Genomic DNA, 15312 nt, shown 5'->3' with positions numbered 1-15312 from the left:
GCCTCTTTGAAGTGGACTTATACTCCAACCTCTGCTTATCTTAATTAGAAAGAAATCTGGGGGAGTGAAGTGGTCCTCTGGAAATGAGCACCTCCACTCCCTAGCTCTCTGAACGCCCCACTGCAGCTCTACCATGACTTTAAGGCCTCACAACTCAATATTTACTCAAGTGATGGTGGGACTATATGTCTTGTTGTGTAAACTGAACATGGATTTTTCTTTTCCTTTCTGAGGTTTACAAAGCGCAAGGTTTGGGGACGCACTCTTTCCATCAGACCTTGCCGGATATGAAAAAATAAATAATTGATAGAGCCACGTTGTTTGTGAAGACTGTTTAAGACAAACAGCTATTTGATGTGATTCATCTTGAAAAGGACAGCAGCCTCTGAAGCTTAGTTTAGTGCGTGGGCTGTCTCTCCACTGCCATGTGAAGCATTTTACAAAGTCACCTTTTCTGTTGTAAGTGAGGCACATAGATAAATTCTACCAATAAACAATCCTGGAACTGTCTCTGCCTGAGACGCATATGATATATTTGGTTAATTTTTGAGAATTATGCTTGAGATCAAGTGTATCCGCTTTGGTATAACTTCTACAAAGTCTCTGCCAACGTGCGAAGTCTGATAAATTGCAGAGAGCATCTGTGTTTCCTTTACCTCAGTGGAGGACAGGCTCTTTCACAACTCAGAGATCACACATTCAGTGTTTACCGGTGGCATACGTGCCAAGAGCCTGGCTTTAATCCAAATGGAGTAGGGAGGTCCTGTCATACGCAGGTCGCCTGTCTCCAGAAGATTGATGTGGAACACACAGGAAGCGAAAATCCTACACTGTGGTTTAGACCCCAAGAATGTACGACTTATTATATTCATTATCTGAGACATTTTCAGAGTCTCCACTACCAACTGATAAAACTGCCTCAGCGCCAGCTCTAAAGCTGCCTGTTTGGAATAGGCTGTTTGCTCGGCCCGTGGTTGTTCTGCTTGTACCTTTTTGTCAGAAACTGTAAAAAGTGAACCTGCAGTAATTTAGCTGCGGCAAGTAAAGACTGACAGCTGGAATGCACCTGTTTATTCAAAGTTTGTTGAAACATGGCTCAGAATGCAGAAGCACAAACTGGAGAATCAGTTGTTGTTGCCGTTGGTGGTCTGTTTATTAATATTGAATGTATCATGTGTTTAAATCGCACCAAATTCGAAAAATGCACTTCTTTGGGAGCTTAACCATAGACACGCTACATGGGAAGCTGATAAGATGAACAGGTTTTCGAGATGTAAGAGCTACAGACAAAGAGAGAGAGACAGACAGAGATTTTGATAATTATTAGATATTGGATATTATTAGAATTATTGAGTCTAATTTTAAATGTGCAGTAAATGCTGCTTTGAAAGTGCTGTGTTGTGCCGGATTTTACCTTGAAATGTTTTTTCCATCCATCATATTAGGTTTATTGCTGCCTTCCAAAGAGTACAACAGAGATCAGGCTTGTTTGTTTTTTTACTTTAATCAAACTTAATGCCATAAGCCTTTCCTCTCCTGCTGTGCTTGTGATTTATTCAGGGCATTCGCTTTATGTTCATTTTCATATTGTAAGTGGTGCAGTCTTTGGCAAAACACTTCACAAAATAATTTACTCTTAAAGTACTTTGGCATCGGAGGAAATAGCTTAGTTTGAATAAAGAGAAGAAAAGGGCACTAATGGCAAAAAGGATTCCAGATAGATTTGTTTGGATTAATCCAGGTAAATTCAGGATTTATTGGACTGAAACTTTTCCAAAAGGGAGGAATTGTAAAGGTGAACAATTCTTTAAGACATATTAAGGTCAGATACTCAACAATTGTCTGAAAAAGGTGCCTCTGTACTCAGATACACATTTTCATACAGAAAGATGCTGTAATATTTCTGCAGCTATTTGTACCAATGAGTCTGTTTCAAGTTCATCAGTATTTATTATCTGCAAAGATAGACGGGGAAGGTGAAGGTACGTTTCTTTAGTATCCTTTTACATTATTGGTCTTCCCGACGCAGAGTCCGCTATGTTTTAGAAAACATAAAAGAATCTCTGTGTTTTTTAATTAAAGAGATTAATTCAACTAAATGATTAAATCGAGTTGTTTATAATTTTCATTGTGCCACGTTTCGTCTTTTTATCTCAGATATGGCTACATTTGGTCAAAAAACATCAATACGAGGGGCACCAGTGCCTAATGTTACCGTGTGAGGAAAGAGTCCTGAACAGGTGCAGAGAACATTTCACATGCGCGCACACACACATAAAAATACATGTGTCCTCACACCTAATAAAATACAAATGGTGAATGTGTAGACCTCTCACCATACCCGTTGAGGAAGGAAATGGAAACAGTGGCTGGACATGACAGATTTACTGATCATAACAACTGGGGTGGGGCAGAGGAGACTCTCAGTTGTGCCTAACACAAATATCAGAAGCGCTCTTAAACCATGGGACAGTGCCCCTGCACCCTTCTGGCAATTTCACTGTTATTTCACCGCTTTCATGACTGCCATGTGTTTAATGGCAGTCATTTGGATGTCAACATCCTTACTAGCAGCGAGCGACAACACTTTAAGTGCAGTGTGGTGGATGCATGCTGATTTTTAAGAACCACTCAAGCTTCCAGGACATGTTGTAACTATATCCCCAACAATAATTAGCACTCGTGGTAGTCCTGGTTGTTGGCACGTGGAAGAAATGAAAGGCTGTCTGGTGGGTTAAGGTTAGGGTTAGATTTCTTCCTTTCTTTCTGCAAATAACATTTCGTTACCTCCACCATGGAATTTATGGATTACGCTACTACTGAAAGTATCCCGATGAAAATTGGTGGAAGGATGTGATATGTGCCAGGAAAGAACCCATAAAATTTTGGTGTGAATCCAAATTAATCAGAATTCATTCAACCTATGGAAGTAAAGGGGGTGCACATGTACCCACACGAACATTGCTCTCATGCGCAATAGATTCTGAGGGACAGGTACACAGACTAAGGAGTTAAAGACAAGACTTTGTGAGCTGCATTGCATCCCACTTGTGGGTACATGTAAAATTGTAGCTGTAGGTTTCACCATCTGTGTCAACGGTAACAACTTTATGGACTTTATTTAAGTGACCACAGTCGATTTTAATAGCAGGAAATACTGCTGTAACATGCTGAGATAGGAAATTATCTCAGCTGGAGGTATGTGCTCTCAATAAACTCTTCTAGTTGTGATTGGTAATGGAAAGAACATCTTTCCAACAACATTAAAGTGACTGATTTTGCAGACACGATCAATGTCTGAGGCCTCTTTTGTCTTCAGGATTAGTATCCCCCAGCCATTCACAATAGTTTATCTCTCCAATACCACTTTCATTAGTTTCCAGAGCAATCTCAGGATATCTGGAGTGCTCTGGGTGAAGGATGGGTGGCACATCTGGAGGTATGAGTCCACTCCTGCCTCTCATCATTAGTGTGTTACTTTCAGGTGTCCCTCTTCAACATTTTAAGCAATCCTGTCTTTCTTTTCCTTCTGTGAAGAGTCTTTTCACACATCTAAAGGCATCCTAGTAAAAACAATGTTTGTGCCCTCTTCTCCTTCTTGTGTGTGAAGTTTTTTTGTCCTCTGCTGTGTTGCCAGGCGATCTTTTATGTCTTTTTGTAGGAGGATGATACCCACTCGCTCCTCCAGGGATGCCGCCCTCCACTCTTTCTTCAAGACTCTTCTGTCCCTAACAAGATGTTCAGTTTCATGTTGCTTTCCACACTTCAGAGGAAGAGTTGTTTTTCTCTTCCTTGCTTCATTTTTTTTACACCAAACCCTTCTTCCGCCCAGCTGCACATCAGGTCACTCAATCTTTCCAGCCTCAAATCTGAGGAGGCCCCCCCAGAACTTCACTTTGCTCTGTATTGACGTTTGCCCACTCATCTTTGTTGCTCGACTTTGGCCACTTCAATTGTGGTCTCTGTCCTTGCATCTTCTTCTTTGTAGCAGTCTGCGCCTGGTGGGGTTTCAGATCAGATGTTCTGCTTGAATTAGTCCCCTTGGACTTTGGGTTATTGATGCTCAGCAGACTTGGGAAGGTGTCCTGCTGCTGTGCTTCATTCGACTGACTCGACCTTTCTTTCAAGAGATGCTGGTCAATGCCAGGTCCCAGCCTCACTTCCTTCAAACATTGCATATGACCTCGGCCTCTGGGAGATGTTATCTTGGACCACCTGCAGCTACATATTAGGAGGAGCTGTCCAGAAGCTTATGTCTAAATGTCTCAGGTGCTGTGCGGATTATGTGACTCACTGTCAAGTTCTTGCCAAGGTCGATTGTCTTCATCCGGGTTATTTTCCATCTTGAACTTTCCTTTCTCACAAGGGAAATATTATTTAGACTTCTACGCAAGAAGCTGCAACACAAAAGTGTGATTTGGTTTATAATAGAGTTACTGTGTGCACATTGTTGCAATTTTTTGTTCGTATCTGTACGTGTTTGATTCCTGTGTGTGTGTCTGCTTTGAGTCTTTATGGTCAAATGGTAGCAGTAATGCCCTCTAGGACTGTAGCTCTGGCCTTTGAATCCAACTTCAAAAGGCGAGGATAAAATAACCCAGTTCAGACAGGAAACAGACACCTTTTATCTTAATTAGAAACGAAGCAATTAGAATGCACGGACCCTATTTCTTTTGCATAAGGGCAGCGCATCTCTCGTCCCTCCCTCTGAGTGAAGTCAAGTCCTGCAGGTATCCAAGAAATCATGCTAATGAGAGGTTTTTTATTTGACTTCTCTCGTCTTTGTTTTCTTTTTGCTGTGTGATGAGTTCTGGCGAGACATCTGAAGTTGCTTTCGCTCTAATTGTGTTTTATCTGCAGGAGGCAACAAACTGAAGAACCAGCAGTTCCGTTTGAACTGGGCGTGGATCTCTTTAGAGAAGCAGAGCTACGTGGTGGATGAAGAGGTCAAGTTCCTGGAGGTGGTGCTGCGGCGTCGGGGCTACCTGGGGGAAACTTCGTTCGTTAGTAAGTGAACACAACCTCTGATGACAATACAAATAGTGATCCATTCCAAGGTGAGCCAGAGCTCATTATTCAAAGTTACTAAAGAGCATGAAACATTTATATTTAATCCAAAGACTTTGATTTTATTTCTGGAAAATGTTGATTTTAATCTGGGTCCAGATCTGCAACAAAATTGTGAATAAATCGATGTGATAGTAAGAAATATATAAAGTATTATTCTAGTTTGATAGATATAAATAAAGAAATGTTAAAAAAAACAGCAGTTTCCCATATTTAAACTTGAAGGTGCTCTTCTGCCATGGGCTCCAAATTAAAGGTTTAATAATTAAAAAAAACAAGAAGGGACAAATGGCAATAATCAATGGCCAAATTAAAAAGAAAGGAGATATTCTATGAAAACTAACTTTGAACATGCCAAGAGAGGGTGAGGAGTCCAAGTGGGACCTTCATGATGATCTAATGTTGTTGCTTGTGGGTTAAAGTTAAACAGAGTAGATAAGTGGTAACTTGCCCTACAAAGCTTTTGCAATGAAAAAATGCGGATATGGACCAATGTTAATATGTTTCTGTTGTAATTTGTTGTCCCGTAAACTTTGTTCTCACAGACAAAGTTAACACCACACTTGAGTGACTCTGTCGATTCTTTTCAATCGTCCTCATAGCTGACATTCAGACAGATAAAGAAACAAAGAGCATGAAACACACACTTCTCCTCAGGAGATATTGTTTTGAATTCTTTCCTATCTTTTTTAACTCGGTGCCTGAGGCAGACATATTGATAGACGAGCCACACAGACATGACATGCACCACACTCTTTTTTTTTTCGGCACAATTCTAAGGCTGGCCCAGACACCGTTTAGGGTGACACAGATCGTGACCTTTCACCTCTCTCCTCTCGGCCATTATTTACATTCCAGTTGCACAATAGCAGACGATCCCTCAGGGGAATCCGTGTGCGCAAGAGAAAGGTCGCCTGAGGTTGGTGGCCACAGAAAGACGCCACTCCAAATGTTAGCTGAGGCAATTTACTGGCTGGAACTAAATGAACAATACCTGTTCGTACTGTTAAAAAAACTAGCGAACCATTTATGAGTGGAAGGAATTTTTACTACTGGTATAAATGGCCTTTTTTAGTGCTTTCATTTATTCAGTCTATGTAGATGATGTGTGATTAAAATGGAGCATTTTCAAAGGTCAAATCCCCTAGAATATTTACTGTACTGTCCTCTCTAACTTTATATGCCCCAGGGCATTGGGCTAATGAAATATCTCCGAGGCGATATGCAGATTTTGCTGACCTTTATAGTGCCTCACACGGCACAGTCAATCTACCCAGTGAAAAAAGAAATACACATTCAGAGGCAGATCATCATCTATTGCTCTGCAGGCAGGTATGGCTGAAGATAAGAGTGAGAAGTAGACAACTGTGAAATAAATAATACACTTTTATTTAGTTGTTTATGTTGAAGTGCAAGAACAACAGAAGTAGAAAAAAAAGTATTTTCCCTCTGCGAATTAATATTAAACAAGAAAACAGTATATCTTTCCAATAATTATTTCCTGGTTTGATTTTCTGCAGCATTGCTACTATTTTATTAATGGTTGCATTATAAATTAGAGGAGCACCACTTTGAACTTGGACTTGAGGTTCAATGCCCAGAAAGAAAATCTGCCTGGCTTTTTCATAATGTCCAAAATCGCTGTTGCATGCTTTCGAGTCCAAACGATAGCTGTTTCCTCAGAGTGGTTTTCTTACCATTGAGGCAGCATGAAGGGGTGAGGGGGTGATAATGGATGAGGGAGGGGGATGTGCTTCTCCATGGTGGAAACCTCACAAAGAAAAGTGTAATTTGGCTTTTTTTCCAAGGCAGGAACATTTTGCTTTGACAATGTCCTCAAAGTAACATAGCGATAAAGTTTCTTTAAATGCCAAATAGGTGGAATCTTTTATATTGTCCATTTCTTTTTACAGTAAGCAAATACATGTTTATGCACTCTGGCTGAAATGATTTGATCATGCAATGCTCTGTTCTCGCAATGGAAATATTTCTTCTTTTTTATGTCTAGCCAAGAAAAACATTGGCAGATTGAACAGAAAACAGTTTTTGTTGTGCCATCCCATTAAGGTCTCTTTTTATAATTTCCATTCGTCCATCATCTACACCACTTATTCTCTGAGGGTCACAGGGTGGGGGCTGAAGCCGATCTGACAATGGGGCGAGAGGCCAGGTACACCCTGAAAAGGTCACTAGTGTATCACAGGGCCGATATACAGAGACATACAACCATTCACACTAGAGTCTCCAATTAACCTAACCACCAATCTCTGGGTCTTTGGACTGTGGGAGCAAACTCATGCAAAAACGAGGAGAAAGACCCAGGCCAAATTGGAATTCGACCCCGGAACCTTCTTGCCTTCTTGAACCTGTTTGCTGTGAGGCAACAGATTCTTAATTTGCCGTTTGTCTGTCTTTTGCCTTTTTTTTTTGTGAATCACACACATATATTGAAATCTTCAGAAATCGAACCCCTAACTCGAATCTAACTGGAGTGAGGCTTTGACGTTAGACTTTTACTCAATGGATGCTTTGATTATTAACTTTGGTTTTAGTTATAAGAAATGTATTGTCATACACCATTGAGATGTATTCTATTGTTTTCGAGAAGGTCCCGAAAAAGAAAGTTAGAATCATTATCAGACATTCTTCAAAAATATCCTTTTGGATGAACAAAACTAATAACCGATACCTTGTCTCACTAAGTTTTGAATCCCTAAGTACTTTGCTACAGTGATTATTTTGAGTTTCCCTCTTCCCCTCCTGCAATGAGGCTTTGAAAACCAAAATAAACATTTTGATTATCAGGAATAAATAGGCCACCAGAGCAGCACCAACAATTCAAGCCACCCATCTGCCTCAATGCTCCAACGAGATCATGACTGATCCCAGGCCAGTGGCTTCTCACGAAGACCTGGGATAAAGCTCCTCTTTCCCAAGCCCAGCCTGAGGGAACACAGGGGCCCACTGGTGGAATACTGCTTCACCGGTCAGTGCAGATGGCACCTGTTCGGATGCTACAAAGAGCGCACCTGCCACAATGCCTCAGAGTTGCTCCTGTGATCCGAGCCATCCAATCCCAACCCAGCTCTGTGCAGGAGACAGAGTTGGGAAAAAATCATCCTCACTGAGCAGCTCTTTGAAGACCGCTGATTTTCCAAGCTCCATTGAGCTTGACCATTTTATCTCAGCACATATGTGCAGGGGCATTTTCCTCCTGCCTATGCTTGCATATCAAAGACCACTTTTTATTCCCATCAAAGAATAGAAAGGCAATTTTCTTAAAAACTGAAACTCATGCATTTCTCAATCTGAGGTCTTTTGAAGATATTGTGGGTTGTCCTGATATGTTATTTCAGTTTTTCTCTTCTTTGTGTTTCTCCTTCAGTTGTGAAAAAAAAAAGTTCCGTTACGCCACTGCTCCAATTTATCGCTTAATTCCTTGTTTTTTATTTGTGGCAGCCTGCTGGATTGACGTGGGGTGTGTAGCCATGTTCTTTATATCTACTGCCAGACCCCCTGCTGTGTGTTGTGTGACCAGTTAGCAAAAACAATGGAGAGGCTTTGTGACATTTCACTGGCTTCAGTGCTCCCTCTCACCAGGAATCCTGCCAGTATCACTGCTATAGTGGCTGTAAGCTCCATCAAACAGCTCACATGCTGAAGGTCAGACAACACAAGTCACCCTCTATCCACTTCTACAGAAACCAGGCTGACATGAGGGATAATTGGCTTTATTCCCACCATGGTCGCTTCGAACACTGGGGGTGGGAAACTAAATCCCAAAAGATGGCTGATATTGACGAGTTAGACCAACTAGTGAGTGGATTTTCCTGATGAAATGTAGTTTAAAGGAGACGTTAAGGAGATTTTAATTTGGGTTATTACTAGAAAAGGTTTACAGCTGGTTTTAGCTCCTGTCTCTTTAAGACCCGCCCACCAAATTGACAGTATCATACAACTCTCTCAATTCATGGTTACAGAGAATAGAAAAACAAATGTGTAACATTAGAGATTGCTGGTGCCAAAAGGACAAAGGTGAAGCTTGAGTATTAATTGGGTTTTGCAGATTTGTCTTTACTTTACTAACAACTGATTTTTGTCCATGTCCATTAGGTATTGGCACAAAGGATGGTACTGCAGAAAAGGACAAAGATTTCAGGGGGAAGTCTCAAAAACAGGTTCAGTTCAACCCCGGTCAGACCACGGCCACCTGGAGGGTCCGCATCCTGTCAGACAGCGAATATGAAGTGTCCGAGACCTTTCAGATCCTTCTCTCTGAGCCGGTGATGGCGGCCCTGGAATTCCCAGAGGCTGCCACTGTAGAGATCCTGGACCCTGATGATGGTGAGTTATAGAGATTAATCAAGATTATTTCAAATGTTGACTTGCGATTATACTATTTCAAATTGGAATAATGGTAAGTTTTACTGATAATATATATTTTCTTGTAGGTTAACCATAAAGCAAATACTGCAATGTATACCTTGCATTTTGTTTGTTTTTTTGCTTTTTTTGGGGGGGGGGTGTGTTACTTAACAATGCAACACACTTGGGTTTTAGAGCTATAATAGAGTTTGACAACAGGACATTTTCAGTGAAATAACACAGTGCATGCCCTTTCTCTGTGGGTTAGAACATGAAAAATCAATAAATGGAAAGAAGGCAATGCCTTTTCAGGGAGAGGATGATGGGTAGTATACAGTATCTAAAGGAAAATCTTCTTCTCACAGCAGAGATCTCAGTTAAGGTCCAGGAAGCCTTCAAACTTTCATTTCAGCTGTATTCATGTTTTCAGCATTGACTGGGGAAATGCTTTTCAGCAAGACAGATATGAGAGGGGAGAGCAGACAATATTTTAAGTACAATATCAATTCACATGAAGACTGAGAGCAACTAAGAACACAGAGAACCCACGTTGATTATGAAAATTGCTACATCAAAAGTAAAGAGGAACAAGCTCTTTATTTGCAGTGTTTTCTGGCCGAGAAAATAGATAAACAAGGTCAAAAGGATGGAGATGACCTCCTTTGCATGGGAAATGATTATTATGCAAATACGGACGAAGCATCGCTTAAAATGTGTTTGTGAAAGGAGTGATAGAGCTGAGATACAGAGCTGAATAATAGAAGAAAGGAGATGCTTCTTATCCTCATCCCATCGGGCTTCATTGGGTGAAAAGTATGAATTTGCTGTCAACAATTTATCCTGATTAACATGGTAAGTTGCAGCTTTGTTTCACAAAACATCAGTCTCTGGAGGGCAATCAACAAAACTGGCAGCTATCTCTCTGCAAGATGTTAAATCCTATTTCCGTCTCTCACGCCTCGAACTCCTACAGCCATATGTCTGCGCCGTGTCATCGTGCTGTTTATGGTTTTCATGCATTTTGGCCTCTCAAGGTCAAACAAATGCTGACGGCTTGAATTTTTTAAAATCTTTTCCTTCTTTTTCACTTTTCACCGAGAGCAGAAAAATATAGCCCGAGGGCTGCCACCAGGACACTGTGAAAAATAAACAATTTGAGACAAACATAAGTGGCTGTTGGAAACAAGAAATGAAGAGCGGCCACATCATCCTTTGTAATTGTCTGCATGGTCCTTGGGATGAAAAGGTGCAGGTCATTTTCTTGTGACTCACCAGCACCTTTTTAATGTGGGCGGCCCTGATGCTCAGTGAGGAGGATACAAGGCCTCTGTCTGAGCTCTGTGGATTTCATGGCTGAAATGCTGCGAGACCTCATTCCCTTTCTGAACGTTACACAGAGCTCAGAGTGAGAGAGGGAGACAAAGAGACGGAGAGCTGCCAGTAAACCCGCTCAGTAAAAAAGACAAAATGCTTCAACGTGTTTCTGCTTGCAAATAGAACACCTTTTTTTTTCCATTCCCGCAATTAATGCTGGAAACTAACAATAGGCTTCTTAAATGAAACTGTGTGACACAAATTTGTTCTCATTACTTGCCTTTATTCCTTGGAGCAGAGGTCACTAATTGGCAGACCAGGAACTAGACTCCCAGACCGATTGACGCCATTCAACCAATCATATCTGTGAATTCTGTGAGTCAGACAGAAGCAACTTCACATGGCAAAAAGAGAAGATACGTTTTAATTAAGACGGTCAGACTCGACTTCATTCTCCCAACAAGCAATGTGTAAATGCAAACGTCTGCGTGAGTTGCTCCACAGTCTCTGCAGACTTTCTACTTCCTATCTATCTACCAGTATTATGTCTGTAGAAATGCAGAAGTCCATGTGTGAAAACAGCACGAGATCGTCGCTGGGTTCACAGCAAGCGAGGGGGGAGGTTGATGGCGCTTCTTATGTGCGACAGGCACAAAGATGAAGAACACAACTCCCACTGAAAAAAGAGGTGAAGACACATGTGTCAAGAGAGATTGTGGCAATAAGAGCCGGGACCAGTGTCCAGAAAATCAGGTGATCTCTGCAGTGGAGTTAATACGTCACTTCCTGCCTCTGCCTGCTGCTCCGGAGGATGAAGAGACGAAGAAAAACTTAATTTACAATTGTATTCGTTATTCACATTAAAAAAACCTTTTTGTTGTGTTTATTTATTTTTGACTTTCCGTGAGAAAAGCGGATTATTATTTTTATTAGAGTGCTTATTTAAAATCTGTCCAGTTCAGTGTGAAAACTGACAATAAATACAGTAAAAATACTGTTGTATTGTATTTTCTTTCAATTGGCAGTCAGTGGTTGACAACACACAGTTGTTGATATATGTAATATTTCAATATATATTGCACTGAATCATAACACTATTACCTCCAGGAAGGTTTCTCTGCCTGAGACGTCTCTGAATTTGAATTGAAAACGCCTCCTTTAAAACGATTCCTGACAGCTTTATCCCTGAAAAGAGGTCGATCAGGTCAATAACTGTCTCCGTGGGTCAGGCTGTATAAGCTGACTGTAAGCTGCAATATTTGCTGCAGACAACTAAACAGCAGACAGTGGGTTTTGATAAAACGTGATGGAGGCACCATCTGCGGAGCTGTACTGCAAACCAGTGCATTAGAGGTTTTTGATGTAAGTAATGTCACACATGGTTTGATGTTCTGACGCTTTTCCCGTTCCTTCATCTCCAATCTTACCGTTTGCTTACACAGGCAGTTCTCTTCGTATAAGTCAGATAAGCTTCAACAATAAGGAACACAGCTCTGATAACATAGCACCTCATATCACAATCATGATCTCATGTGTGGATGTTTGATTTTTCTCGCCCACAGAATCAACAGTGTTCATACCCTCGGCAGTTTACAACATAGAGGAGGACATTGGCGAGCTGCTGGTCCCGGTGCGCAGGAGTGGGGATGTCAGTCAGGAGCTCATGGTCATCTGCTACACTCAGCAAGGTAACACCGGAACAAAGAGGGAAAAATGTCAGCCAGGTGCAGGAAGCACAACCAATGGCTTTTGTGCTTGTTTGCACTGCACAGTGTTTAAAAGGGTTCTTGCACATCGGAGGTAGAAGCAGGGCGAGTGGATGGATTCGTCAGATATGAGATAAAAGCAACCATAAGCTGGTTTCTTTGCTGACTTGATTTTCACAGGATATCACCTTGAAAAATGGAAGTGCAAGGAAAGCGACCTGATTGAGATCCATGTGGGATGAAATGTTTCTATAGATGATGAAATGCAGCAGGAAGTGAAGGTCGCTCTTTTCTTAAAGCAGATTTGAAAAAGAACAGAGGTTGTTCACATGTATATGTACATTAAAGAAAGGTTATTCAGTGATCAGATGACGAAAATTATTTCCAGGCAAATCATCTAGAGTAGTAATTCATGTAAACATTCGTGAAAATAAATATCAGGGAAATGTAGATGTGTAGATTTTTACCTCCTGGCCAAGGACATTATGTTCTTGCTCCCTTCCGTTGATCTGTTGGTTTTTCAGCTGAATTACACCAAAACTACTAACATATTTCCATGAAACGTTGTGGAAGGGCCAAGAGAGAACAAATTACATATTTTGGAGTGGATTTAGACAAATGGGCAGATCTAGGAATTTTGTCTTTAAACATTGCAAGAAACATATATTTTTCTTTTTTACCAGTTTCCCAGTAAATAACTCATGGTTCTTGAAAGTCTGATATATCTATAGGACTGATATGAATTTGTGTCTATTATATATTCATCTTTATGTTATTCTGTTTTCTGTTCACTCAGTTTCCGCCACGGGCACCGTCCCAGCCACAGTGCTCTCCTACTCGGATTACATCTCCAGGCCTGAGGACCATCACAGCATCCTGCGTTTTGACAAAGGCGAGGTGGAGAAATCCTGCCGGGTGGTGATCATCGACGACTCCCTGTATGAAGAAGAGGAGAGCTTCCTCGTCACCCTCAGCATGCCAATGAGTGGACGTCTGGGCTCCGAGTTTCCCGAAGCCACAATTACAATCATCCCTGATGCAGACGACGGTAGGTGGACTTTTCACCTGTCCTAAGTGCAACCTGAGAGACGATGTGTGAAATGGTCTGTGCAGGTACAAGAAGCTAGAATGCTTTGAGTAGTAAATCACTTTTTGCTATTCTAATTCTTCATTCGGTTCTGAATAAAACGTCAAGAAAAGGCAGCATGAATTTAATTCCTGGGTTTTTATCTGATTTAGTATGAGGTGTTGCAGTTTTTGTGCGAGCTCTTATTTAATATATGTGATGGATAAGCCCTCTGACTGTAGCTGAAAATGAATCTTGAGAAATTTTGGTGCAGGCGGTATCTTCAGCTGCATAAATGCACGCAGAAACAGGTACAGACAGGTGGGCAGACAGACGGAAAACAGACGGTGTGCATCTCAACTGTGTGTTTGAATTATTTTTTGTGCGGTGTGTGTTTGTGCTTGTCTACCAATGTCTCAGGGAGAAAGCATCTGAGTGTGTGAGCCTCCTTCCCGGAGGCAAAGCCTTTATCTCATATCTGCAGGCTCAGACTGGAGGGCTGATAGTCTCCCATATTTTCCAGAGGCCTCTTTGTTCCTCAACACCTGACGGCCATTCCTCAGTTCCCTATCGCGCTGACTATCTCCGGAAGCACCGCTGTGAAGTCGAGACTGTGTGATCGCAAGCAGGCGTCACTGGACCTGTAAAAACTGATAGTGGAAATGTTCCTTTATTTTCTTTTATTGAACCGAAACGCATTGGAAGTAGATAACTGGGATGAAGATCCGGTATTCAATTTAGCATCCTGGTATCTATTTCAAGCAGTCGGAAAATGTTGATTTATGGGAAAATGAGTCGTTTGCACGTAGCTGAACTAAATGAACTTCATTGGCTTTTACTTTAATCTTCTCGAACTGCTCAAATGACTTAATTTCCTGATGTAGGAGACCCCTCCCTTCTGTTTGTGCTGCACCTGCTTTGAGAAACATTGCAAAATCGATAGAAAACATCAGTAACGCAGTGCAGTGCTCTTTCAGCTGGCTGATAACAATCTAAGCTGAAATGAAATGTGTTGTTTTGGGTGTAGTGACGTTAGTCTTGCTGTTCGGTGCCATTTTCTCTCAGCATGATAGCTTCTGAAATAATCACGAGTGAATGAACATTCTAGGTGTTTAAGCAGCACGGAAATACTCAGTCTTTAGTTTTTTGAACTTGATCAAGTTCATGTCCATGTGCTGCAGGTTAATGGCTAAAGAGCTCTTGTGCCGGAGGCTCCTGCAGCAGGGGTTTTCCGTCTGTGCAACAGGTTATTTGGGACTCGAGTCAGACACACTTTGACCTGATGCGGAGTTGGAGGAGGTTACGTGGATGGAATGTTTTTTTTGTGTAGCAGCGTCCAGTGTAGCATGAGTGTGAGCTCAGGGCCTTTTGACCTCATGCTCCTGGGTGTTTACTCCACACCGCCGAGCTCTGCAGCAGCTGTTGAGACACACACTTTTTAATAGGATGCATAGCAGCAGTCAGTCCTCGTGGCCTCATGGTTCACATATAAGTGTTTTACCACTGCAGCTATTCAAACAGGGGCTGTAACAAGTCATGCATGTGTTGTCTCTGCCAGAGAGCTACAGATTATTGATTAATCTGTGTCTCAGTCATACACAGTCACTAATCATCTAAGGGTACATTCACGCTACTGCATTTTAGTTTGAAAACTCCAGGGATGCGTAGTTCATCACATGTTTTTGGAAATGATGACGCAAACACATTTGCTTCCTGGTTGGTTCTCCTTAGTCATGACACAACTGCCAACGACGAAGGCGAAACATTGCTAACACTCACCGTCAGTCACAGTTC

General features: G+C 41.5%; 1 protein-coding gene across 1 annotated transcript in view; it reads left to right on the top strand.

Annotated features, from left to right (window-relative positions):
* Positions 1-15312, top strand: part of frem2b (FRAS1 related extracellular matrix 2b) — a 56394-nt gene that overhangs the window by 22535 nt on the left and 18547 nt on the right. Inside the window, exons 3-6 of the mRNA XM_020088400.2 lie at positions 4861-5007; positions 9181-9411; positions 12309-12434; positions 13249-13500. Of these exons, the coding sequence (XP_019943959.2) occupies positions 4861-5007; positions 9181-9411; positions 12309-12434; positions 13249-13500 (756 nt within the window). The remainder of the gene's footprint in view (positions 1-4860; positions 5008-9180; positions 9412-12308; positions 12435-13248; positions 13501-15312) is intronic.

The sequence above is a fragment of the Paralichthys olivaceus genome, chromosome 11 (assembly GCF_024713975.1).
Source record: "Paralichthys olivaceus isolate ysfri-2021 chromosome 11, ASM2471397v2, whole genome shotgun sequence".
Lineage (NCBI taxonomy): Eukaryota > Metazoa > Chordata > Actinopteri > Pleuronectiformes > Paralichthyidae > Paralichthys > Paralichthys olivaceus.
The sequence above is the reverse complement of the archived record's forward strand: the minus strand, read 5'-3'. Positions and strand labels throughout refer to the sequence as shown.